Source organism: Microcaecilia unicolor, chromosome 6 (assembly GCF_901765095.1).
Source record: "Microcaecilia unicolor chromosome 6, aMicUni1.1, whole genome shotgun sequence".
NCBI classification, from domain to species: domain Eukaryota; kingdom Metazoa; phylum Chordata; class Amphibia; order Gymnophiona; family Siphonopidae; genus Microcaecilia; species Microcaecilia unicolor.
This window is the reverse complement of record NC_044036.1, coordinates 88,074,566-88,100,680: the sequence shown is the minus strand read 5'-3', so window position 1 is coordinate 88,100,680 and position 26,115 is coordinate 88,074,566. Positions and strand designations below refer to the sequence as shown.

Sequence of the window (26,115 nt, the reverse complement as noted above, 5' to 3'; positions counted from 1 at the left end):
AGATCACTCAAAAATTCACTTAATTCCATATCTGATGGATATTACAGTCTAGTTCTGGTTCTCTGCCTTCAGCTCCAATGCATTAATGGTCCTAGGAATTCACATTGGGGGTCATTTACTAAGAGCATATGCAAACACCATAAACATGCGTTATTTACCACAGTGCTCATTTTATGCAATGAACCCTGCAGTAAACAATGCACATTAACAGCATTCACACACACACTGTTAGTAAATGACCTCCATTTTATTAGAAATTAGAAAACAAGAATATTTTATCATCTCCAGCAAAAGTGAAGGCAACTTGTCAAACATATTGCTGTGACTTTCCCTATAGCAGGGGTTCTCAACTCGGTCCTTAGGACACACTTAGGCAATCAGGTTTTCAGGATACCCACAACAAATATGCATGAGATAAACTAACATGCACTGCTTCCACTGAATGCAAATCTATCTTGTGTATATTCATTATGGGTAGTCCAAGAAAACAGCAGGGTAATCGATCTGCAAACTCCAAGATGGAAACCAAACGAAATTTAATGGATACAAGTCAATAAAAATTAGCAAGCCCGACACAAGCCGTGTCGGGCTTGCTAGTTTTTATTGACTTGTATCCATTAAATATTGTTTTCCACATACATATCTGCTTCGTTTGGTATTCATTATGGGTATCCTGAAGACCTGACTGGTTAGGTGTGTCCTAATATTTGGTTTGAGAACCCATGCTGTAACAGAAGATGAATACACTGGAATGTTATAGGTCTGGAGCTGGCTGATACCTCCTTTCTCATGATGTTGCCTATACCCATTGTGACAAATGTCCCAACTTGACACAAACCAAGAAGGGTGGTGTTATGAATCCTTTCCATATGTTCTCCTCAAACAGTCTGACTGGCTTGTCACTTCTTCTTCAGAATGGGGCTGCAGAATTCAATACCTTCCCATATTTTACAAGTTAGAAAATCTTGCAATGTTTCCTCTGAGACTCAGTGTGGAAGAACCACCAAACATGTTTTAAACTAATTCAATCAGGGGTTAGAACAAACAAATCCATTCAAGATTCCCTCCTCCCTTATGTGTGTGTGTTTTTTTTTAAACATTCATGAAGTAATTAACTTGAACATTTCAGAAATTTACCTCCCACTCAGTTACAACTTTATAACAATGTTTATGAATTAATTTCACAAAGCCTGCAAGAATTTTCATGGGTTCATCAAACCTTTAACAACTACTTGACAATCTACATCACATATTGAGTGAGTACACTGATTTGTATAAATTCACATCAAGCAGATATATTGCTGATTTCTGTGAATCGACAAATCTGTATTAAATTTCAGTGAATATATTTGGATTTTTACCAGACTTGCTGGGGACACATCAATGAAATTTTCCTGATGAACATGGGGAAAATCAAAAACTGCTGAACAAGAAACCAGGCTGAAATATGCCTGCTTTGAGTTTGCACATCTCAAACTCCAAACCATTGTAGACTGAAAAAAATTGGAGTGCTGCTATGTTGATCTTTATCAGAAACCTACCCTGGAATCATCCAGATTTATACAAAGTATGAATACAAAACAAACATTTGAAGCATGAACCCACAAAGGAAGACTTCTAAGAATACAACATGTGGTCAAAATAAGATGTGTTCAGCATTTGTTTCAAACACGTGCATAAATATCAAAAACAAATTAAAAGCTTTAGAGAACAAAGAGAACTAAACATATCATCAAAACAAGGCAGGCCTGGCAGCAGGTCCATGGTTCAATTCCCAGATCAGGTTTTCCGCACCCTAGGTTGGCTGGGACAGAGGGAGCCATGATCATCCATAAGGCCGACACCTCATGTAGATCTCATGATACTGGGTTCCTAGTGAGAGCATCTTCAGAACTGTTGCTCCAATAGCCAAACTAAGAATAGTGGGGGGTGGGATAGTGGCGCACCATGGGCCTCCAAAGCCTGAAAACCAATGTATACATTTGAATCTCCCCAACAAATACATCAAAAGGCCCTATGCTTCTGTTTTCTGTCCTTCCAGCTAGTCCTCCAGAACCCCTGTCAAGCTAACACCCAGAGATCCTAGTACCCTCCCACCCCTACACCACTGGGGGGGGGGGGGGGGGGGAGGGCAGCTCAGGAAAAGGGATTTCCAGTTAAACAGGGGCAAAATCTCCAGATGGTTGTGAATGAAGGCTCACTGTAGTAGGATCCCGACACTAGTTCTGATTGGGCAGGAAGAGGAAGAAGAAAGGATAAACTACTTGGTTAAAAACAAACAAAAAAGAGCAAAAGACATAAGCATGGAACCAAGATATAGGCAGGTTGGTGTGATAATGATATTGACACTATGACATGGTTATCTGCTTGGCAAATGGGAAGCTTGAATTAGAACTATGGTAATAGCGCCCATCCTACCATATGGAAGTAAGAAAAATGTTTTGAAATGACACAGAGGAATAGTTTTCTTTCACATCCCCTCTTCCCCCTTCTCCCATTGTTCAGAAGAAACAAAAGAAAAGCAAGAAAGGAAAAAAATTAATAAAGTTAATGACAAGTTTAAGAACATTACAAACCCAGAAAACCCTCAGGAAGAATAAAATGTACCCCGCAGTGTATAGAACTGTTCCCTCTGTTCTTCCCTCCAGTTCCTCCTGATCTTCAAACACAACATTTATTTAGGATTAGAAGAGCAACCAGAAGCCAAAATAAAACAAATACAAACTGCAGTTTTTATAAAACAGACATTTAATGGGCAGTTTGAGAGCCATGCGGAAGACTTATGAGCCTGTTCAGAATTGTGTTTGATGTAAGAAGCATGAATGTCAATATCCAAAGGCTTGATGAGCCCTGCAGAGAGCTGGCACTCGCCCAGCTGTATATTGGAGTAGTCTGGACTTGGAACAGAAGATGAAGGCCATGCTGGTGCCAAGCAAGGCTGCAATAAATTAGCACAAGGCTCATATCGGCAGCCAACAGCATGAGATGCAAGGAATCCAAGTGTAACATATAAGAATGTTTCATATCAAGCAACATAACAAAATAAATGTACTGTCTGGAGGTTTCTTTTCATCTCATTTTCTATTTCTTTTATTTTCTTTGTTAATGTACATTTATGTTAGAAGCGTAGCACATCGGTGGAAAAAAAAAACAACAATATCCTTTTTCTTAGATTTCTAAGTTGCATCATTATAAGGTTATCTTTTTGCTTATTACACATTCTCAACATTATTTTAATAGCATGAATATATATCTTAAGTGGATTTATTTGGCCTTTATTTACCTTGTGCATATTCAAAGTCGCTAACAAGTGATGGATTGGCGAATAAATGTTGAGAGAGCGTTTCTTCACCAGTCCGTTGCTTGTTAGCAAGTTTGAATATACATGCGACTATGTGCACTAACCCTGGACGCAGATCTTTGAATGAAATGCAATTGACTTGATAGTGTGAGCATCGGGTGATGTATCTTCCAGATTGCTAGCATGAAGTGGAAGGGGCACGGTTTAAGATAAGTGGTTGCTGCTTTTGTTATTTTATCTGTTTTGTGAATTAATAAAATGTAGACAATAAATTGAGTTAAAAAAAGGGACACTTTGGCAAATAATTGATGCTACGGTGTAAGCTTTGATCTGAAATAGCTGTGTGCTATAAGAGGTCTTATAGCTTTTTCTTTACTAACATCTGATGCTGTTGTGTCTTTTATCTTATTGGCTTTAAGAGTTTGAGAACGTGTTTTTTATGTGTTAGGATCTGCCACTGTTCACATTTCTCCCTATATTTCTCGGTGATAGAAACCCAACTAGTAGCAACATTCCATGCTACCAATCCCAGGGCAGGCAGTGGCTTTTCCCATGACTATTTCAATAGCAGACTATGGACTTTTCCTCCAGGAACTTATCCAAACCTTTTTTTAAACCCAGATACATTAACTGCTGTTACCACATCCTCTGGCAATGAGTTCCAGAGCTTAACTATTCTTTGAGTGAAAAAATATTTCATCCTATGTAATTTCATTGAGGGTCCCCTGGTCTTTGTACGTTTTGAAAGAGTGAAAAATTGATTAACTTTTACTCGTTCTTCACTACTCAGGATATTGTAGACCTCAATCATATCCTCCCTCAGCCATCTCTTTTCCAAGCTGAAGAGCCGTAACCTCAGTACCTGTATATATGTAAACCACTTTGAATGTAGTTGCAAAATACCACAGAAAGACAGTATATCAAGTCCCATTTCCCTTTCCTCATATGAGAGGAGTTCCATCCCCTTTATCACTTTGGTTGCTCTTCTTTGAAACTTTTCTTTTTTTTTTTTAACCATTTATTTTATTATTTTCATATATATATTTGACAGTAGATAACATATTGCTAGTACATCAAAATTGCTAGCCAAACCTTCTTAAACACTCTCATTTATCATACAACATGGCTATTCCCCCCAAATTCCTCCTCCCTCCCTCCCCCCTCCCCCCATCTCCTTAATAGACAACAAACTTAGTCTTTCCCATTTTTCCTATATTCCTTATTGACCAGAGAGCTGATGTGAGGCTTTCCATTGTTCATATGGCTTCCAAATTTTTTGGTGCTATAATAGTCGACCAGTTCGCAATGCTGTAAGCTTTGACATCAAATTGACATAGTCTAGCTTCTGCAGAACTTTTCCAAGACCAGGTAGTGACGGCTGTTTCCATGCTGCTGCCAGGACCAACTTGCTTGCCACAAATACTTGTCCTGCAAATCGATGTACTGGGTTCTGGACCCCTTCAGGTTTAAAGTGCAGCAAACAATGGTCCATTTTTAGTGGGTATGTCACTCCAGTGACATCCCGTATAAATTTCAGTATCTCTATCCAGTAAGCCTGAGCGTGTTTACAGGTCCACCAGATATGGAACATGTCCCCTGTTGTATTACATTGTCGCCAGCATGTAGGTGAGCCTGTTCGAAACATCTTTACCAATCGATGGGGGGTATAGTACCAGCAGTATAATATTTTGTGTCCACTTTCAATCATGGCACTAGAAATCGATACCTTAAGCAAAGACCTAAGTGCTAACTTCCACTGTGGGGGCGTGTATGTTACCCCCAGGGCCTCCTCCCATTTTGCCAAATAATGCTCTATCGGATTGGAGTATGCCAGTAGCGCTCCGTACAGCCTGGAAATACTTCCTCTACCTCCCCCTTTCATCATTCCCCTTTCTATTCCAGTGTCAGATAGACCTAACTCCCCTTTTGCCCTTCGGGTTATAAAATCCTGCACCTGGTAATACTGGAACGCCTGTAAGTGGGATAGCCCATATTCTCTATGAAGTTCTTCTAATGTTATTGTTTTGTCATCCTCCCACATTTGTCCCAATGTACACAGTCCCATATCCTCCCAAGTAAGGTAGGCCTTATCTTGCCTGCCTGGTCCAAAGTGGGGGGCAAATCTAAGGTACATATGCCGAAAGTATCTACGCCCCGGGAAAAACTGTTCTCGAACTTTACACCAAATTTGTAGGGGCCATCGTATCAAAGATGGACATTTTTTAATTAGCATTTCCAGCTCCTGTCTAGCCAGCCACGGTATAGCCTTTAGCGGAAATGGTCCCATCCAACCTTGCTCCATTTGTATTCCCAGTTTTTTCGTGTCTGTAAACCACGCCGCCAATATTCTAAGATTCGCTGCTAAAAAATATGTGGCAAACGATGAGACCCCCATCCCCCCTCTTTCTCTGGGCTGATATAGAACTTCCTGTCTGACTCGGGGGGGTCTTTTTTTCCAGATAAAGGAAAATATTCTTCTCCTGAGGCCTCGAAAAAAGCTATCAGGGATGGAGATCGGCAGTGCCATAAAGAGATATAATATTCTCGGGAGTATCACCATCTTGACCGCATTTATCCTTCCCACCCAAGACAATTGCAAACCCTCCCATCTCTCCAAGTCCCGAAAAAGCTGTCGTGTCATCTCGGGGAAATTGACCTAAAACAATTCATCAATGTGTTTCAGAATATTAATCCCCAGGTACCGAACATATTTCGGCGCCCAACGAAATGGGGCAGTCTGCTGTAATTGGGATTTCTGTTCTGGGGGAATGTTTATATCTAGCACCTCAGATTTATCTAGATTGATCTTGAATCCCGAGACCTCTCCATATGCAGATAGTATCTCCAGTATTCTCGGGAATGAGGTCATGGGATCCCGCAACATAAGCAAAATATCGTCAGCAAAAAGGAGAGCTCGAGTTTCCACTCCTCCTAATCGCGGCCCCCTGACATCTGGATGTGATCTAAGCTTCATTGCCAGTGGCTCTATCACTATTGCAAATAACAGGGGGGACAGTGCACACCCCTGTCGTGTCCCTCTATATAGGCGAAAAGGCTCTGAGAGTCTTCTGTTTATTCGGAATGAGGCCTGTGGAGTCTTATAGATCAGATGGAGCCAGTGAAGCAATCGCCCTGTGAACCCCATTCTGTCCAGTACTCCAAATAAAAATGACTAACTCACCCTATCAAACGCTTTTTCAGCGTCTAGTGATAGAATACATAGGGGGGACTGCGTGTCCCGCGCATGGAAGACTACATGCAAAGCTCTTCGTATGTTATCAAATGTCTGTCTGCCATGCATGAAACCTGCCTGATCTTGATGAATTAATAAGGGCAAGTACTTCTGCACCCGTATAGCCAATATCTTAGTAAAGATCTTATAGTCTACCCCTAAAAGTGAAATTGGCCTGTAGGATCCGCACAATTGAGGGTCTTTCCCTAATTTATGAATAACCGTTATGTTGGCTAGATCCCAAGTTGGCGGTAGTCCCGAGCCTGAGTCCATCGAGTGGAATACCCGTAGCAGTAGTGGGGCCAAGAGCTTCCCAAACTGTTTATAAAATTTATTCGTGAATCCATCAGGGCCCGGGGCCTTTCCCACCGGGAGCCTCTGGATAACATATGTAATCTCTTCCAATGTGATAGGTTGTGAGAGCACCTGACTTGCGCTAGTTTCCAGTCTGGGAAGCTCAATGTCCTCCAAGTATTGTTTTATCTCTACTGGCGATATCTCTGCCCCACCCGCATAAAGCCTCTTATAATATTCTTTGAATGCCGACTCAATATAGTCAGTTTCTGTGTGAATCCCTCCTCCTTTATCCCTCAAACTACTAGCTTTATTCCCAAATTCATAATGCATCTGCTGCGCTTTTTGAAGGTCTTCTGCCAAATCCGCCAGCTCTAACTCACATACTTGGGTCCGGAGCCGGTGTATTTCATCCCTAATTGACTGTTCGTTCCCTCCTCCTCCCCGATGAAGTCTAGCTTCCTCCTGCTCTAATTGTCTCCTAATGTTTGTTTCCTTGGACATCCTTTGTTTCCTAACATGTGTCTTTAGCGCAATTAGATGGCCTCTCATCACCGCCTTAAATCCCTCCCAAATCGTAATAGGCGATACTTCTCCCGTGTCGTTAAATTGAATATATTCTTTAATCTTATTTTCTATATTTAATGCATTAATCGGGTCTTGTAGGAGCGCATCATCTAATCGCCACCCTCTTTTTCCCTCCAGTGCTGTGGGCAACACCAGCTGCATGAAAATAGGGGAATGGTCTGACCAGGTTCTAGGTAGTATTTGATGAGATCCCATCATCCCCGCCACAGACGCCTCCCCCAACCAAAAATCTATCCGAGAGAATGACTGGTGTACTGTGGAATAGTATGTATAGCTACGTTCTCGGGGGGTTACCTGCCGCCACAGGTCTATTAGATGCCAGTGGTTAACAAATTCTTGCAATCTTGTTCTATCCCGATGGCCATAACGTATAGCATTCGAGGAATTATCTAAATGAGACTGTAGAGTAAGATTGAAATCCCCCCCCCCCCCCACTATTAGGGAACCCTCTATATGTTGTTGAAGTAATTTATTTATCTCAGCTAAAAATCCCTCCTGCTGGGTATTGGGGCCATAAACGTTCACTAGTGTATAGACCCGTCCTGCTAAAGAGACAACCACCAGGAGGTATCTGCCTCCCTTATCTCTGATTACTTTTTGTATATTCCATGGCTTGTCTCCCGTGAAGGCCATCAGCACTCCTCTACTCTTTGTATTGGCCCCGTTAGAGGCAAAAAATATATGCGGGAATTTTTTATGACGACATAGGTATTCAGATCTGGGCAACAAATGGGTCTCCTGTACTAGGACCACATCCGCCCGTAGACGTAGCATTTCCCTAAACAGGAGCTGTCGCTTTCTGGGGATATTCAGGCCTCTGGCATTAAGCAGCAGGAGCTTAAGATCTAGCATTCTTCATCTAAATATATCTCTATATAATACATTGATGCTTTATCTAATTCCACTCTGTCCCTCTATCCTGGTCCCAGACTGTTGTGTTTCCTCCTCAGCTCTCACCCAACTCTCTTTCCTCCTCCATCTTGTATTACCCTCCCTCCCCTCTTCCCTCCCACTCCCCTGCCTATTAAAGCTGCCCCTGTGTATCACGAAGGGCATCTAGGGAAGAAGTGTTGGTTAAATGTACACTTTACCGTGTCATCACAGGTTCACATAAATGCTGTTGATCAATGCCCCATACCCTCTCTTTTTGGGCCCCATATCTTGATAATACAACAGTATAACAGTTTAACAGTTCAACTATACAACAAAGCCACTAACGGACATGAAATGCAACCTCTCAATATACTTCACCCTAATTCTCAGCAGGGTCAGACATGTCTTTTGCTGTTTCACCAAACATTGGTCCAAAGGGTTTCTCCCCTGCTTTCTCCTTCATCTGTCAATACTTGGCAAAGCAAAGTTCCCTTTTCATGACACTTTGGTGGTCGACTGTTGGTGTTGCAGGTGCTTCTGGCCTTTTCCCACTTGCTGCCATTTTGGTGGCAGCACCCGCGGTGGACCACGTTTTGCCGTCTCCACTGAAGAGGACGCCTCCATCGTGTCTTCTACTGGCAAGATCTCGCTCGCTTCTGCGAGTGTTCGGATTTGTTGCATTTTGCCCTCCTTGTAGAAGACCAGTGCAAAAGGGTGTCTCCATTTATACCGGATTCCCAATTCTTGAAGTCATCTGGTCACAGGCTTCAGGTCTGCCCTTCGCTTTAATGTAGTTGCAGCTAGATCCTGGTATATTTCTACTGTGTACGAGTCCCATTTAAAGTTTGGGGTCTGCCGTGCCGCTTTTGCCACTTGTTCCTTCAGTTTGTAATCCCGAAAGCAGACAATTATATCTTTAGGTAAATTCGCTCGCGGGGACCCTAGCGCTCAATGGGGCCTTTCCAGGAGAATCGACGCCGGTTCCATTGTAGTGCCCCCCGTTGCCAACAGGTCACTCACCAGCCTCTGTATAGTGTCCTCGCAGTCCAGATATGCAGGGGAATCTGGTAATCCTTGAAAGCGCAGATTACTTCTGCGGCTGCGGTTCTCAAGGTCCTCCAGTTTGTCCAGAATTTGCTGCTGCGTCCGCTGGCTCTCAATAGTGTGCTGCTCTAAAGTCTCTATCGACTCAGAATGGGCATCTAATCGGGTCTCTGCTTTCTCAATCCTGGTGCCAAGCTCCCTTATTTCGCCCTTCAGTTCAGCCCCCATATTGACTAATTCACTCCGCATGGCTTTAAGATCGGACCTTATTTCTTGTAGCCATTTCTGTCACTCAGGTCCCATCTCCTCTTCTGTCCCCTCTCAATCTGCACCTGACTCAGGGTCTTTCCCAGGTAGCTGCTCGGTGCGGGGTACAGTCATCACTTGTTCTGGGCGATTTTGTTGCGCGGTCGCCATTTTGTTTTTCCCTCGCGGTGTCGACGAGTAAGCAAAGCGGGAGAGATCGATCTTCTCCAACTCTCCCTGCATTCGACTCTCACGCTCTCTTCGTCGCCCGCACCTTCGCTCTTAATGGGCCGCTACTCTGTTCGCAAATCGGGCTTTTTATCGTCTTTTTCCCGTGAATGACACGGAGCTCCGTTTTCAGGCAACCATGTCACTCGGTGACGTCACTTCCTCCCCCTTCTTTGAAACTTTTCTAATTCTGCTATATTTATTTTTGTAGAAATGGCGACCAGAGCTGAACGTAATACTCAAGGTGAGACCATACCATGAAGCAACACAGAGGCATTGTAATATTCTTGGTCTTATTTACCATTTCTTTTCTAATAATTCCTAGCATCCTGTTTACTTTTTTGGCCACTGCTGCACACTGGACAGAAGATTTCAGCGTATTGTCTACAATAACACCTAGATCTTATTCTTGGGTGCAGACTCCTAAGGTGAACCCTAACATTAGGTAACTATGATTCAGATTATTCATCCCAATGCATTACTTTGAATTTGTCCGCATTATGTTTCATTTGCTATTTGGATGCTCAGACTTCCAGTTTCCTAATGTCTTTCAGCAATTTTTCACAAAATAAGACAAAGAATATTATAATGCCTCTATATTGCTCTATGGTGCAATCTCACCTTGAGTATTGTGTTCAGTTCTGTTTGCCATAACTAAAAAAAGATATAGCAGAATTAGAGAAGGCTCAAAGAAGAGCAACCAATATGATAAAGAGGAGGATGGAAGTCCTCCCATATGAGGAAAGGCTAAAGAGGTTAGGGGTCTTCAGCTTGGAAAAGAAACGGCTGAGGGGGTACATGATTGAGGTCTACAAAATCCTAAGTGGTGTAGAATGGGCAAAAGTGAATCAATTTTTCACTCTTTCAATAAGTATAAAGACTAGGCAACATTCAATGAAATTACCTGGAAATAATTTTAAAACTCAAAGGAGGAAATATTTTTTCATGCAAAGAATAGTTAAGCACCGGAACTCATTGCCAGAGGATGTGGTAACAGCAGTTATTGTATCTGGGTTTAAAAAAGGTTTACACAAGTTCCTGCAGGAAAAGTCTATAGTCCACTATTGAGATAGACATGGGGGGAGCAACTGCTTGGCTTGGGTTTGGTAGCATGAAATGTTGCTGCTTTTTGGGTTTCTGCCTTGTGCTTGTGACCTGGATTGGCCACTGTTGGAAGCAAGATACTGGGCTAGATGGACCATTGGTCTGACCCAGTAGGGCTATTCTTATGTTCCTATGTGTTTTTTCCTTGCATCTACAAGCTGCTTAGAAGTTGACGTTTTTGATATGTTTTTTCCTTGCATCTACAAGCTTCTTAGAAGTTTGCATCCTTTACTCTGTTCTCCCATTAAACACTCCTGGCTTTCTTTCGCCATTACTGAAACCTCTCTATTGGGATTCCCTAAAGATCCTCTTTCAGTAGTATCCTTCAAGGATATTCCACACCAAACCATGTGCTCCTGGGTGACTGTTGGGTTCTCCCCCTTTTTTTTAATTTCAATGCTGCTCTATCTCCTTTTTTAAATGTTAGTGCCAGCAGCCCAGTTCCATCCCAGTTAAGGCAGAGTTCATCCTTTTGGAACACACTCCCCCTTTCCCAGAATGTTGGCCAGTTCCTAACAAATCTAAATCCCCCATTCTGCACCATTGCCTCAAACACACATTAAGACTTCAGAGCTCAGCCTGTTGCTTTGGACCTGAACACAGAACAGGGAGCATTTCTGAAAATGCTACCCAGGAGGATGTGAATTTCAGCTTTCTGCCTAAGAGCCTAAATTTGGCTTCCAGAACCTCCCTCCCACATTTCCATATGTCATTGATACCCACAAAAGCTGTCTCCTCCCCTGAAGAATCTAAAATCATATCTAGGTGATGCATGAGTTCTGCCACCTTCGTACCAGGGGATCCTTACATCTACCAGCCACCCAGCTATTTACATGCCCAATGATCGAATCACCAACTACAACAGCTGTCCTAACCCTTCCCTTCTGGGCAGAAGCACCTGGAGACACATCCTCAGTGCTAGTCTCCTCTAAGACAGCACAGGGACTGCTAGACTGGAGGTGGGATATCTCTACAATCTCCTGTAGGTGTCCTTACTGTACCTCTCTGCCTCCCTCAACTCATCCATGCCTGCAACTCTAGCTTTAAGAGAACAAACTCATTCTCTGAAAGCTAGGAGCTCTTTGCAATGAGCACACATATATAACCTCTCACCAACTGGGAAATAATCATGCATCTGACACTGAATACAAAAGACTGGATAGCACCACTCTCACTGCTGGATTTCTGTCTGCATCTTAGCATTATTGAGTTGTTTAATTAAAACTTGTTAAGGTACTAGGGATATTAGATTAATATAAAGAGCCTTAAGATTAATGGTATATTGTATGATTTAGTTATTGTTTGTGTCTCAGAAAATAATGAAATTCGATCAAAACTCTGTAATGAACTTCCCTCTTGTTATCCTAATAGAATAATTGACAATAAATAAAGAGATGTGCTAGAGCTGGGTAAGAATGAAGACTGAACTAGGCCCTGCTGTGCCTTCTAGATGCTATGGTGCCTGAAAATTTGACGCCAAAACATTTTCTTCCTAGGCATATTTTATAAACCGAGCCTAAATCTAGGTGCAGTTTATAGAATACACCCAGCAGATTTATAGAATATGCCTAGCAGTCATGCATGTGCCTAACTGTAGGCATTTACTTGGTGTATATACAGGTGCCTGAGGGGCCCTTTTACAGAGCAGTGGTAAACCCAATGTGGGCTTACTGCTCACTCTTTCGGGACTACTGCTGGCCTAACGTGGCTGCCGGCGGTAGTCCTGCCCCGAGTACACATCATTTCTGGGGGAAAAAAGAAAACCCCCTGTAAATGGCTTGCACGGCGGTAACCCGGTGGTAATTGGGCATTGTTACATGCTGGTCAGTTACTGCCAGGTTAGCGCAGGAGCCCTTATTGCCACCTTAATGGGTGGTGGTAAGGGCTCCCTGTCGCATGACCATATGGTAAGAGTTCTTTTACTGCATGGCCATGTGTGCCTGGGGTCTTTTTACCCGCTGCGGTAAAAAAGGCCCTGGAATGTGGGAAAAACGATCCCCGCCGCCAGCTCAGTGCCCTTTTTCCCGCAGCTTGGTAAAAGGGCCCCTAAGTTAGCTGTGGAGCAGGTGTATTAAATAACCCTATGCATAATATTTTGGAATGCCCCCCCTTTTGGCAGCTCACATTAGACTTTACGTACACCACTTTACAGAATATGCTTAGCACATTGTGCACGTAAATTCTAATTAATGCCAATCAGTTGAATAACTGCTTGTTAAGTGGTATTTATCAGTGCTGACTGGCTTGTCAAGGTAATTAAATTGCACACGCAAATCCAGAATACATCCGGATTTGCGTGTGCAATTTTGGTCGTGCTATATAGAATCCAGGAGTATATGTTAATACTGTAGGTTACGGCAGAAAATTCAAGATTAAAACTAATGTTTTATACTATGGAGACTAGTTAATAAAGTTTGCTTTTTAAAATTCAAACTGTCTTTATCAATAAATCTACAATTCCTTTTTTATCCCAATCTTAAATGTCCTCTTCTCTCAGGCCCTGATGCTCAAAAGTAAATGTGGGCACTAGAGGCCATTAACACCGCACTAACACTCGCATTTATCTGTGCAGAATGTTCAGAGGCCCGGAGCACAGGAACAAACGAGTGCACAAACAGTGCAAGTAGCATGCAAATGTAGTCAGGCTTATATTAATGAGGTCATTTTCTATTCCTATCCAATGCTCAGAAAAGAACATCTGGAACAAAACTGCCATACTGCTGCAAAAACGTAACACCACGTCGGAGCAGGCATTAGGGTTTTGGAAGAGAGGATTTCTCATGATTCTCATAATTCTCTAGTGATTCTTTCTTCAAATTCTGCTGGGTTTGATTGCTTTTGAAAGCAGATGGAATCCCATGCAAGCCCTTAAGTGCTGGTTGTGAGAAACAGCAGACCCAAGCGAAAGCACACATTTGTGTCTATTTCCTGCATTGTGTCTATGCTAAGAAAAATTAAAAACGACCAAAGTGAAAGCATACTTTGGTGTCTGTTTCCTGCATCTAAATATAAGTATCCAAGCTAAAAATAAAAAAATTGAAAATGCTTATATTTAGATTGTAGAAAAAAGACACCAATGTGTGCTTCATGTTTGGGTTTTATCTGGCGCAGGTGCAGGCGCATAGGATCCAAGCTTACCATGGAATTTTCTATGCATGTGCCAAGCATAATCCTCCTGCTGAAATCCCTAATGCTTAACGCTATGAGTGCACGTATATCTGCATCTTATTATCATTGAGCATTAGGGTGCTGTTTTTCTGCATTGTTCCAGTAGTATTTTTATGGTGCTATTTGCAACAGTGCCAGAGTTTTGAGCATTGAGGCATTGGGACCTTTCCTCTCTAATATAGTTTTGATTCTAGGAGGACTGCTTCAATCAGATCCTTTGAAGTTAACATATTAATCAGGTTGCCCTAGTAAACTTTGCAGCTATTCTACATTCCTCACAGTACCTTAATTAACCCCTAATTCAGGTCAGTAGCACTGCTACCTCTCCTCCAGCCAAAGAACAGAAAATAACTTTTACTTTTAGACAGTTTGAGCTCTGCTCTGTTACTATACTTTTTAATGCTCTAGGCTGAAAATTTACTAGATGAAAAACAACAAAACTGTCTACAAGCAAAGAACACAGGGACCCTCACCCGCTCACTATAACAGCTCAATCTGTTAACCCAGTTATACAGATTTTAACTTGCTTCAATCCCACCAATATCTTATTATGTTCCCAACAGACTACAGTTAAATAATCAAATAGTTCAAAAACTCTTGAGATTTCATCATATTTCTAAATGACAGATAATAAAAAGTCAACTTGGCTTCCAATGGAAGTGTTTCCCATCATTATGGAAATACATGTAAAGAAGTTCTGCACTGTATTAGTCTATCATAGTTCCTTAATGGATGATTCCACAAGCTGAGATCCTAAAGATAATCATATAGTTTGGACAATACTAGCTCAAGTTCTCCCCAAGATAGATCATAAAGTTTTTCAACATCAAATTACCTTAAACTGAACTCTGTGTTCAAAATCGACCCCATAAGAAATCACCAATGTAATAAAGAATAGCATAAGCATAATGGATTCCTGGGCATCGGCTTTCAAATTAAAACTCAACAAAGAAAAGACACACTGTCTCATTCTTTCATCCCAACACAGCACAATCCACTGCAGAGCCACAGCCATACATACCCAGGATTACACACGCCCAATCTCAAATAACCTGAAAATACTTGGCATTACCATAGACAGCAACTTAACTCTAAAGAACCAAGCAACTGCCACCACAAAGAAAATGTTCCACACAATGTGAAAACTCAAATGGGTAAAACAATTCTTCCAGAGAAAAACTTTTCGTAATATGATTCAAACAATGGTACTAACCCACGTCGATTATTGCAATGGAATTTACACGGGATGCAAGGAACAGATCTTAAGGAAACTCCAAACTGTTCAGAACACAGCGGCCAGGCTCACTTATGGAAAAACAAGATTTGAAAATGCAACACCCCTTTGCGAAAAACTGTACTGGCTACCTATCAAAGAACGCATTGATTCAAGATTTGTACTTTCATTCACAAAATAATCCATGGCTTAGCTCCAGGCTACATGACTGATTTAATTGTCTTACCAGTTAGAAACACAATTGAATCAGCAAGGACGTACCTAAACCTTCACTTCCCAAGATGCAAGGGTTTGAAGTATAAATCAACATACGCGTCCAGCTTTCCATACATATGCACACAGCTCTGGAATACATTACCAAAAGATCTGAAAACCACGAATAACCATCTAAACGTCTGGAAAAACCTAAAGACTCACCTTTCAAAAAGGCATACCCCACAGAACAGACATAAACACCAAATAATGAAGCACAATAATCAAACTAGTAAACAGACAATACCCTATCCCTTGCATTCTGCATGGGACGAATCACCCCAATTCTAATTAATTGTACTTGTACAAACCAATCTATACTATTGACACCAGAGTCTGTAACCACCTCTCCGGAACTATGTAATCCACATTGAGCCTACAAATAGGTGGGAAAATGTGGGATACAAATGTAACAAATAAATAAATAAATAGATATCTAATGTTCTTTCATGAGCATCACAGCCTGCATTAGTGCAGGCTGCCAGGGCTGGCATTAGGCGGGGTGCAAACAAGCAGTTGGGTCCCCTTGCATGCCTAAATCTAAAGGAAATACAGCCTGCTGGTGGGCTTTGGAACTCTTTTGCAAATTTCTGCCCTGGGGCCCCGATAAGTTTAACTCTGACTCTACAGGCTGCTGAGATCTGAACCTATTAGAAGCTTCAAAAACATCAACTACATTTCAGTAGTTTAATCTGGGCGTTATCAGGGCATACATTATTTTCAGAAAGATGTCTGACTATAGAAAAAGATGAGATTGATGAATTTGCTTGAGCTGGAAAAAAGAGAAATTATGCAGACATAGTCGCCTCTTGCCAATCACAATACCCAGATTTCGTACCCACTGGTTAACTTGAATTGCTGCTGCATCAAATAGGTTAGTACTTACTGTCCAAATTAATGGAAACAAGTTTACTAATCATTTTGGTGGAATATATCGATTTCCACTGTCACATCTGCCAGCAAGAGCCAAACTTAATCCCACATTGATGCCTGTTAGTTACATCTATACATTATAAACAGCTTAACAGAACTGAGATGTCTATCAGTTAGAAGCTCTACTATCAGTACAGTGTACCTACAAAAGACATAATAGCATTAGCATTAACATTAATAGAGATGATGCTGAGATAAAGAGCTTAACTTACTTTCTAAGCTTTCTTTCACCATTTTCTGCCACATGGTAGCCAGGCTTGCATATATAGTAACACACAGAACCCACATCATGGTTGCCTGTATGATAATGAGGGTGCAGAAGCTTTGCATTGGCAATCAGAGGTGGAGAATCACATTCTAGCTTGCAGTAGGCTTCTGGGAGGGACCAAAGACCATCTTCAAGGCAAGTCAACCAATTGCTTCTTCCTAACATGAAGAAAAAGAGAAAGAACAAAACCAGAAAAAAAAAAGATTCATACTGTGGGAGAATATAGTAAAGCACAGGTGACTCCAAAGATGCTGATTCAATATATCTATCAGTGGACAGATCAACATGTGAAGGGCAATTCTATAACTAGGTGCTCACAATTAAATGCCCCTTTATGGGAGTGGAGGAGTGGCCTAGTGGTTAGGGTGGTGGACTTTGGTCCTGGGGAACTGAGGAACTGAGTTTGATTCCCACTTCAGGCACAGGCAGCTCCTTGTGACTCTGGGCAAGTCACTTAACCCTCCATTGCCCCATGTAAGCCATATTGAGCCTGCCATGAGTGGGAAAGCACGGGGTACAAATGTAACAAAAAAAAAAAATATATCAAACCTATAAATGGCAAGTGACCGACTCACCTGCAAATGCGCAGTAGAGACTTCCCTCTCTGTCCCGCCCCCGCGTCAAGACGTGATGACGGGAGGAGGGGGCGGGACAGAGAGGGAAACTGCGCTGAAGGGAACCGCTGACGTCGCTACCGCTCCCCCCCCCCCAAGGTAGCCACTACCGCCCCCCCCCCCCACGCCGGAGTCGCCACCACCCCCCCCTCACCCGGCCCGGGCCCTCTCTTCGTTATTCAACTTACAGCAGCGCCGAAACAGCAGCAAGCAGCAGCTCCCATTGGCCTTCCTTCACTGCCTGTGCCCCGCCCTCGCCGACGTGACGTCACACGAGGGCGAGGCACAGGCAGTGAAGGAAGGCCAACGGGAGCTGCTGCTTGCTGCTGTTTCGGCGCTGCTGTAAGTTGAATAACGAAGAGAGGGCCCGGGCCGGGTGAAGGGGGGGGTGGTGGCGACTCCGGCGTGGGGGGGGGGCGGTAGCGGCTACCTTGGGGGGGGGGGGGGGGGCCTTGGAACTGGGAGGGCTGGACTGAAGGGGGCCTTCCAGCTGGCTGGGAAGAAGGGGGGGCCTTGGAACTGGGAGGGAGGGAGGGAAGGAAGGGGGCCTTGGGAGCTGGGGGGGCCTGGGGCCTTGGAACTGGGAGGGAGGGAGGGAGGGAGGGAGGGCCGGGGGCCTTGGGAGCTGGGGGGAGGGCCTGGGGCCTTGGAACTGGGAGGGAGGGAGGGTGGGCAGGCAGGGGGCCTTGCAGCTGGGAAGGGGGGAGGACTGGAGCCTTGGAGCTGGGAGGGAGGGCAGGGGGCCCCTTACAGTTGTGAGGGAATGGGGCCCCCTTACAGTTGTGAGGGAATGGGGCCCCTTACAGTTGTGAGGAAGAGCAGGGGGCCTTGGAACTGGGAGGGAGGGAAGGGGGCCTTGGGAGCTGGGGGGAGGGCCTGGGGCCTTGGAACTGGGAGGGAGGGAGGACAGGGGGCCTTGCAGCTGGGAAGGGGGGAGGACTGGAGCCTTGGAGCTGGGAGGGAGGGACAGAGGGGGCCTTGGAGCTGGCAGGGAAGGAGGATGGCAGGGGGCTTTGCAGCTGCAACGGGAGGGGGGCCTTGGGGAAAAAAACATTCCAATACCCGCCCGTTTTTACGGGCTTAACGGCTAGTATATATATATGCTGCAAATAAACGGCACTGATGAGCATAAGTGCCCTACCAGCTCATATTTGAAAGTCATCGCCGGCCATCTTCCGACACAAATCGAGAGATGGCCGGCGATCTCCTGAACCCGGCCAAATCGGTATAATCAAAAGCCGAATTTGGCCAGCTTCAACTGCTTTCCGTCGCGGAGCCGGCGAAACATCAAGGGGGAGTGTCAGTAGGGTAGTGAAGGCGGGATGGGGGGGGTGTGTGCTCACGAGATGGCCAGCTTCGCCTGATAATGGAAAAAAAAGAGCCAGGCTTGACGAGCATTTTGCCGGCTTTACTTGGTCCCTTTTTTTCACGACCAAGCTTCAAAAAGGAGCCCCAACTGACCAAATGACCACCGGAGGGAATCGGGGATGACCTCCCCTTACTCCCCCAGTGGTCACCAACCCCCTCCCACCCAAAAAAACAAAAAAAACCTTTTTTGCCAGCCTCTATGCCAGCCTCAAATGTCATACCCAGCTCCCTGATAGCAGTATGCAAGTCCCTGGAGTAGTTTTTACTGGGTGCAGTGCACTTCAGACAGGTAGACCCAGGCCCATCCCCCCGTACCTGTTACACTTGTGGTGGTAAATGGGAACCCTCCAAAACCCACCCAAAGCCCACTGTACCCACATGTAGGTGCCCCCCCTTCACCCCTTAGGGCTATGGTAATGGTGTAGAGTTGTGGGGAGTGGGTTTTGGGGGGGATTTGGGGGGGGGGCTAAACAACCAAGGGAAGGGAGCTATGCACCTGGGAGCTATTTTTATTTTATTTTATTTTTTCGAAGTGCCCCCTAGGGTGCCCAGTTGGTGTCCTGGCATGTCAGGGGGGCCAGTGCACTACAAATGCTGGCTCCTCCCATGACCAAATGCCTTGGATTTGGCCGGGTTTGAGATTGCCGGCATTATTTTCCATTATGGCCGAGCATTCACACCAGCCATCTAGCCAGCATTAAGTGCTCACTCCTAAAGTTAGGCACACAACTGAGAACTTACATTAGTATTCTATAATGGCAATTGTGCACACAATTGCCGATATAGAATTTACACTCAGTGCATCATCCTGGCGCCCAAATTTAGGAAAACTATAGAACATTATCCCCTATAGATGCTTATATTATGAAATCCATGTCATTAGAATGCTTTGACGTCAGTGGAACGCACTGAAATCATTTGAATGCAAACAGTCGATTACAATGTGTTCCACCATGTTTTTAAACATTTTAAGCTGTTTTAACACCTTTTGAGATTTGTTTTTGAGTGATTTTACCCAATATTGGAGTGACAAACATCTTAGGACTATTTTGAAGAACTATGTTTCTGAATATAGAAATCTGTTTTTCATGATGCAGGCACAGCTCAGAGAATGTCACCATGGAATATTTTTAAAGCAAACAATTTAAATATGTTTGATTTTGAAGGTCCTCAGACAAAATGGGCCAGAGTACTTAAATACTAAGTTAGCCTTTTAAACACCTTTGAGAACTCTAAGGTCATCTCAAGGATCATCACTATCTTATCAAAAGAAATTGTACGATATAATACCCACCAGTGAGCCTTCTCCGGAGTAGCTCCCATGCTTTGGAATGTACTCCCAGAGGGTATACATTTAACTCAAGACTATCTCTACTTCAGGAAGCAGGTGAAAGCCTAGCTCCTCTCCCAAGCCTTTAATACATAGAGTGGCTGACTGTACACTCATTCTGCACCTGGTCTAGCTTGCTGCACACACTGTAACTTAGATCAGTTCCTTATCTCTTGCTTAACTTTACAAAGAACTTGTCTTGAGTTTAGCTAACCATCAAATTATCCCAACTGATTCTGTACCACACATCTTGTTCCCATCATATATCTGTTCTTGGTCCCTCAGCTATATGGTGAGTCGTATTGTAGAAAATCTTTAGCATCATGTCTATTTTACTTGAATGTTCTAATACATGCTTATTAGGTGTATCATTAGTATTATGCTAACATTGTATTATATCTTTGGCATTTCAATTCCAGTGCTGTTAAATTTTTGATACTGTCTCACGATAGTTCTATTATTAGGTTTCAATTTACTGTTTTCAATTACCTCATTTATTGTATTTATGTTTATTCTTGGTTAGTTTACTATTGTATGCAGCTAACAAAATTGTACCTTTTATGTTAAACTATGCCTGCTGTACATCACCTTGGGTGAATATCTTCATAAAGGTGATTAATAAACAGGGCTTTTTTTGAGGGGGTACTTGGGGGTGCTGAGTACCGGCACCTTTTCTATTGTCTGCTAAAATTGACCCATGGACCCCAAGTTTTAATGAAAGAGCTCAGGCTCTACACACCAATTCTGCCATGTCATAGATTCTGTGACTGGTTGCAGGGGGCCTGGCCATTGTGGGGTGGATCCAGTGGTGTGCCGGAGCCGGCTCGCACCGGCTCGCAAGAGCTGCTTGTTAAATTTTGACAGCTCTTACGAGCCGGTTGTTGTTCGGGGCGAGCCGGCTCCATTGCACGAGGTAAGCATGGCAGGAGGGCACCATGCTTACCTCCCCTCCCGCTCCCATCCATGTCTAACAATGTCTTTCGCCCCCACCCTCCCCTCCCGCTCCCATCCGTCAGTTTCAATTACCTCCCTCGAAGCACCGCATTATTTAAGGCCCTGCTGCCCATTTCCAGCTGCCTTCCCTGCTTGCTTCTGAGGAGTTTGCGCCCTTAGTCCCGCCTTCTGATATCATTCTGACGTCATTTCCTTTTTCCGCGACGGCGGGACTAAGGGCGCAAACTCCTCAGAAGCAAGCAGGGAAGGCAGCTGGAGACGGGCAGCAGGGCCTTAAATAATGCGGCGCTTCGAGGGAGGTAATTGAAACTGACGGATGGGAGCGGGAGGGGAGGGTGGGGGCAAAGGACATCGTTAGACATGGATGGGAGCGGGAGGGCAGGGGAGGGAGGAGAATTGCTGAGCATGGATGGGCAGAGGGAGGCAGGGGAGAGAATTGCTGGGCATGGATGGGCAGAGGGGGGCAGGGGAGAGAATTGCTGGGCATGGATGGGCAGAGGGAGGCAGGGGAGAGAATTGATGGGCATGGATGGGCAGAGGGGGGCAGGGGAGAGAATTGCTGAGCATGGATGGGCAGAGGGAGGCAGGGGAGAGAATTGCTGGGCATGGATGGGCAGAGGGAGGCAGGGGAGAGAATTGATGGGCATGGATGGGCAGAGGGGGGCAGGGGAGAGAATTGCTGGGAAAGGATGGGCAGAGGGAGGCAGGGGAGAGAATTGCTGGGCACGGATGGGCAGAGGGAGGCAGGGGAGAGAATTGCTGGGCACGGATGGGCAGAGGGGGGCAGGGGAGAGAATTGCTGGGCATGGATGGGCAGAGGGGGGCAGGGGAGAGAATTGCTGGGCATGGATGGGCAGAGGGGGGCAGGGGAGAGAAGAGAATTGCTGGGCATGGATGGGTACAGGAGGGCAGGGGAGAGAAGAGAGTTTCAGGACATGGATGGAGGGGAGGGCAAGAAAAATTTTGGACATGGATGGAGAGGAGGGAAGGGAGAGAGAAGAAATGCTAGACATGGAGGGAAGATAGAGGAAGGAGATTAGATGAGGGAAAAGGAAGTGAGGAGAGAAACTGCACATGGATGGAGAAAATAGGCAGAAGCTGGATCCACTGTACAGTCAAGTCTGCGGAGGACCAGAAATGAAGAAGAAAGGAGGAAAGAAAAGAAATAAATGGAAAGGAAGCCCTGGAAACGGAGTCAAGGGAACAGATAGAGAGCAGCAGAATCAGATACTGGACCAGCATGATCAGAGAAACAAAGTCACCAGACAACAAAGGTAGAAAAAAATAATTTTATTTTCATTATAGTGTTTGGAATATGTCCACTTTGAGAATCAGGTGCTGAACGTTAAAAGTTTATATTTATTTACTTATTTATGGCATTTTATCCCATATTAAACATGAATTAGATTGGAACCTGGGATCATTTAATTTTTTTTTCCTGGCGAGAGTAATGCATTGCCCCCCCCCCCCCCCCGGCTATAGCCAGCTCTGCAATTTTGGGGGGGCGCAGAGGTGGATGGGGGGGGGGGGGGGTGCAGTGGTGGATTGGGGGCACCGAGGTGGACCGGGAAGAGAGCCTGTTGTTAAAAATTTACCAGCACACCACTGGGTGGATCCCTCAGTGATCATCTCACTCATGAAGGGTGGCCTAGCATTTGAGTACCGGTACCTTTTTTGCTAGTAAAAACGTACAGTTAAATCCCAATAAATAAATAAATACAAATAAATAAGTATCAAGGACCTTTTAAAGCTGAGATTATTATTATTTTAACCATTTTCAATGATATTTTAAGGTGTATTTCACTAAAGTGTTTTGCAGTTGTTTGTCACTCCTTGGCAGCTCATTATGCATGGATGACATCTTAGGCAACCACAGCAAGCTTGTCTGATTACTTGTTACATAAAAACCCAGAAGAATCATATAAGTGGACTTTTCTTATGACTTGTTTGGTTTTAGCACCTGATTTTAGCACTTATGGTTTTATCAGTCATATTTTATGTGAGCATTTTTCTAATTCAGTGCTGTTTGATTCTTTTACTCAGTTTTATCCAGTTTTGGTGAAGTTTGAGGTTTTATACCAGCTGGGTAAGCTGTCTCTCCTTTTTGTTATATTGCTTTGGTATGAATTGTTCATATGATATTAACTATATTTATCTATATATTTATGCCATTAATCATAATTATTTATTTATTGATGTATTAGATATGTTCCAATTGAGTGTTCTTAGTTATTGAACTACATATACCTTTTTTTAAGTTTTAATGTACCTGAAAGCTGATCTTTTGATTGTTATTTCAGTTTTTCTACAATGATGCATCCTGATACTGGTGAAATGTGGCCATGTCGGGTGACAGCATTTGAATCCTGGGAGCTTTTATGCATCAATAAAGACTGTGTTTTCTTATAAGGTCTACTCTTTCGTTTCCTTTTTAATTGGTATTCTACAAAATGTGCATGCAATTTCCATAGTGTGCAACTGCAAAGAGGGTGTGTACCTTGGAGGGGCATGAGTAGGTTGGGGGTTATGCCTGGCACTTTATGTGAACATTTTATAGAATACTTGCAGTCATAGGCATTAATGCATTACTGCCTACAGTTAGGTGTAAACATTCACATCAGACATTTAGCTAACATTAAGTGGTCACTCCTAATGTTAGGCACATAACTGAGGACTTAAGTTAGTATTCAATAATGACAACTGTGCACACAATTGCTGATATAGAATCTGCACTCAGCACACATCTTCCTGGTGCTCAGCTTTAGAAAAGTTATTGAGAATTATCTCCTATAGGTGCTTACACTATGAAATCCATGTCATTAGAATTATGAAGAGAACTGACGGTCATTTTACTAAGGTGCGCTGAAAAATGGCCTGCAGTAGTGTAGGTGCATGTTTTGGTCGCACACAGAACCATTTTTCAGTGCACCTGTAAAAAATGCCTTTTTTGGAGTGGGTCGAAAATGGACGTGTGGCAAAATTAAAATTGGTTCGTGTCCATTTTGGGTCTGAGACCTTACTGCCAGCCATTGACTTAGCGGTAAGATCTCACACGTTAACTGGGCGGTAATGGTCAACACGCGTTCAAATGTTGATTACCGCCCATGCGCCAGAAAATAAAAATATTTTCAGATGCGAGTATTGGATGCACCTCAAAAATGAAATTACCACCCAGGCCAAGTGGTAGCCAGGCGGTAACTCAGAATTGACACGTGTTGGGCACGTGTAGACACTTATGCAGCTTAGTAAATGGACCCTTGATTGAGTTGGTATGACACAATAAATGGGAAGGTGATACCTTGAAGCTTGGCTGGTGGAAGGCAGGAGAAGGTACAATGCTTCCCAGATGTAGTTTCCTCCGGGCAAGAGAAATTAGCATAATACACAAGTGAATGGTCAGGAAATTCACAGTCAATGGGATCACAAGTTACTGATCTATCCCACCTTCCAAAGGCGCAGATCACTTGTTCTTCTTTCTGAAAGCAAAATGTGGTCAGGTTTATTCATTTCTGGGAATCTGATGATCAAAACACACTAGAGTAGTATTCATTACTAACGCAATACTAGTCAAGAAGTGTATAAACAGATTTACTCCTCTTTTTCTCTTACCAGATCGCCTTCTCCTATATGAGATTTTTGCATGCTTTGTTTTACTTCGGTTTTCTAATTTCTAAACTTTTTCTCTTTCTCCTCAAACATATTTCTGCCTCTCCTAACTACAATAGTCTCTTCAGATTTAGAAATAACTTTTTAACTAGTACAGTCATCTGATCTTCAAAAGTTAGTTTTGAGTCAAGTATTATTCCAAAAACTCTCGACTTTCAAATCTCAAGGAGATTCCAGAACTCAGGTCAATAGATTTCTCTAAAACCCATTATTCATGTATGTATAATTATGAGGGTTATTTAGGACCTCATATTCAGAATCTGACTTATACTGTTAGGTTAGCTAAATATAGGCATATAAATATACATATACAGACTGATATTCAAAGGCAACTATATGTTCGTTGATGGCAAGCAAATACATAATTGCTCTATTCCAGCGGTTCACAAGCACCTGGGAGGTGTATTGTGAGGCCAGCACACAGAGAGGCACTCTTTTTTTTAATTTTCTAAAAGCTGTGTATGATTGCTTTCTTTTCTCTCTCCCTGTGTCTGGCACCTGTCTCTCATCCTCCCCCAGTCCCCTCGGCCTCCAAGTCCATCAAACCTCATTTGTTTGGTAGCAACAACCAAAACATGCTGTCTGGGCTGACCTGAAGCCTTTCCTCTGCCACAGCCTGCCCTCATGTAAACAGGAAGTTGCATCAGAGGGTCAGGCCTTGGCAGAGGAAGAACTTCAGGTCAGTCCAGGCAGCATGTTATGGCTGCTGTCGCCAGCCCAGATGAGGTTTAAGAAACAACGGACAGGTTCTTATGAGGAGGGGGGGCTGAGTGTAGAAGAGAAAGAGGTCTGAGGAGGCCAACAGAAGGTGCTGGATTTGAGGGAGGAGGATGTGAAAAAGAGGGACAGGTGCTGGACTAAGGTGTGGAGGTTATCTGAGGGAGGAAGAAGAGGTTCTGGACTCACAGGGGAGCTTAGGGAAGTGGAGGGAGAGAAACTGCACCCTCAGCAGGTGGGGGTAGGTAAGGGAGGAAGAGATAAAAGTGCTGCACCTGCGGTGGGAGGAGGGGAGCAGAGGGTGAGAGAGGTGCTGGACATGCAGGGAGAGGAGGACATGGGATATGCTGGACCTATGGGGGGGAAGGATGGAGAAAGAGAGGGAGAAATACCAGACCATGGAGGGAGGGAGATCAAGAGAGAGATCCTAGACTGTAGAGCAAGGAGGGAAGAGTGAGAGAGAAATGCTGGACCCACGAGAAATGTGGCTGCACAAACCCTGATGGCATGTTCCTTCCCAGGTTCTATAGACAGTAAATCACACTTATCAGGCTTTCAATTCTGGTGCACAGTATGCCAATTACACATCTTAGGATGGAGCACAGCATCGGGATTTGTGTAGCTGTGTCTCCTGTTGCCAGGCTGGGTTTCCTGTGACCACATTTCCCTCTGATATACTGTCCTGCTGAACATTGAAGCAG

The 26,115-nt window shown here is 43.8% G+C and overlaps 1 protein-coding gene across 1 annotated transcript in view; it reads right to left on the bottom strand.

Moving 5' to 3' along the window:
* Positions 1-26,115, bottom strand: part of PAPPA2 (pappalysin 2) — a 440,672-nt gene that overhangs the window by 122,815 nt on the left and 291,742 nt on the right. The window contains 2 exon segments of the mRNA XM_030206931.1: positions 16,710-16,923; positions 24,330-24,507. Coding sequence (XP_030062791.1) covers positions 16,710-16,923; positions 24,330-24,507 — 392 coding nt within the window.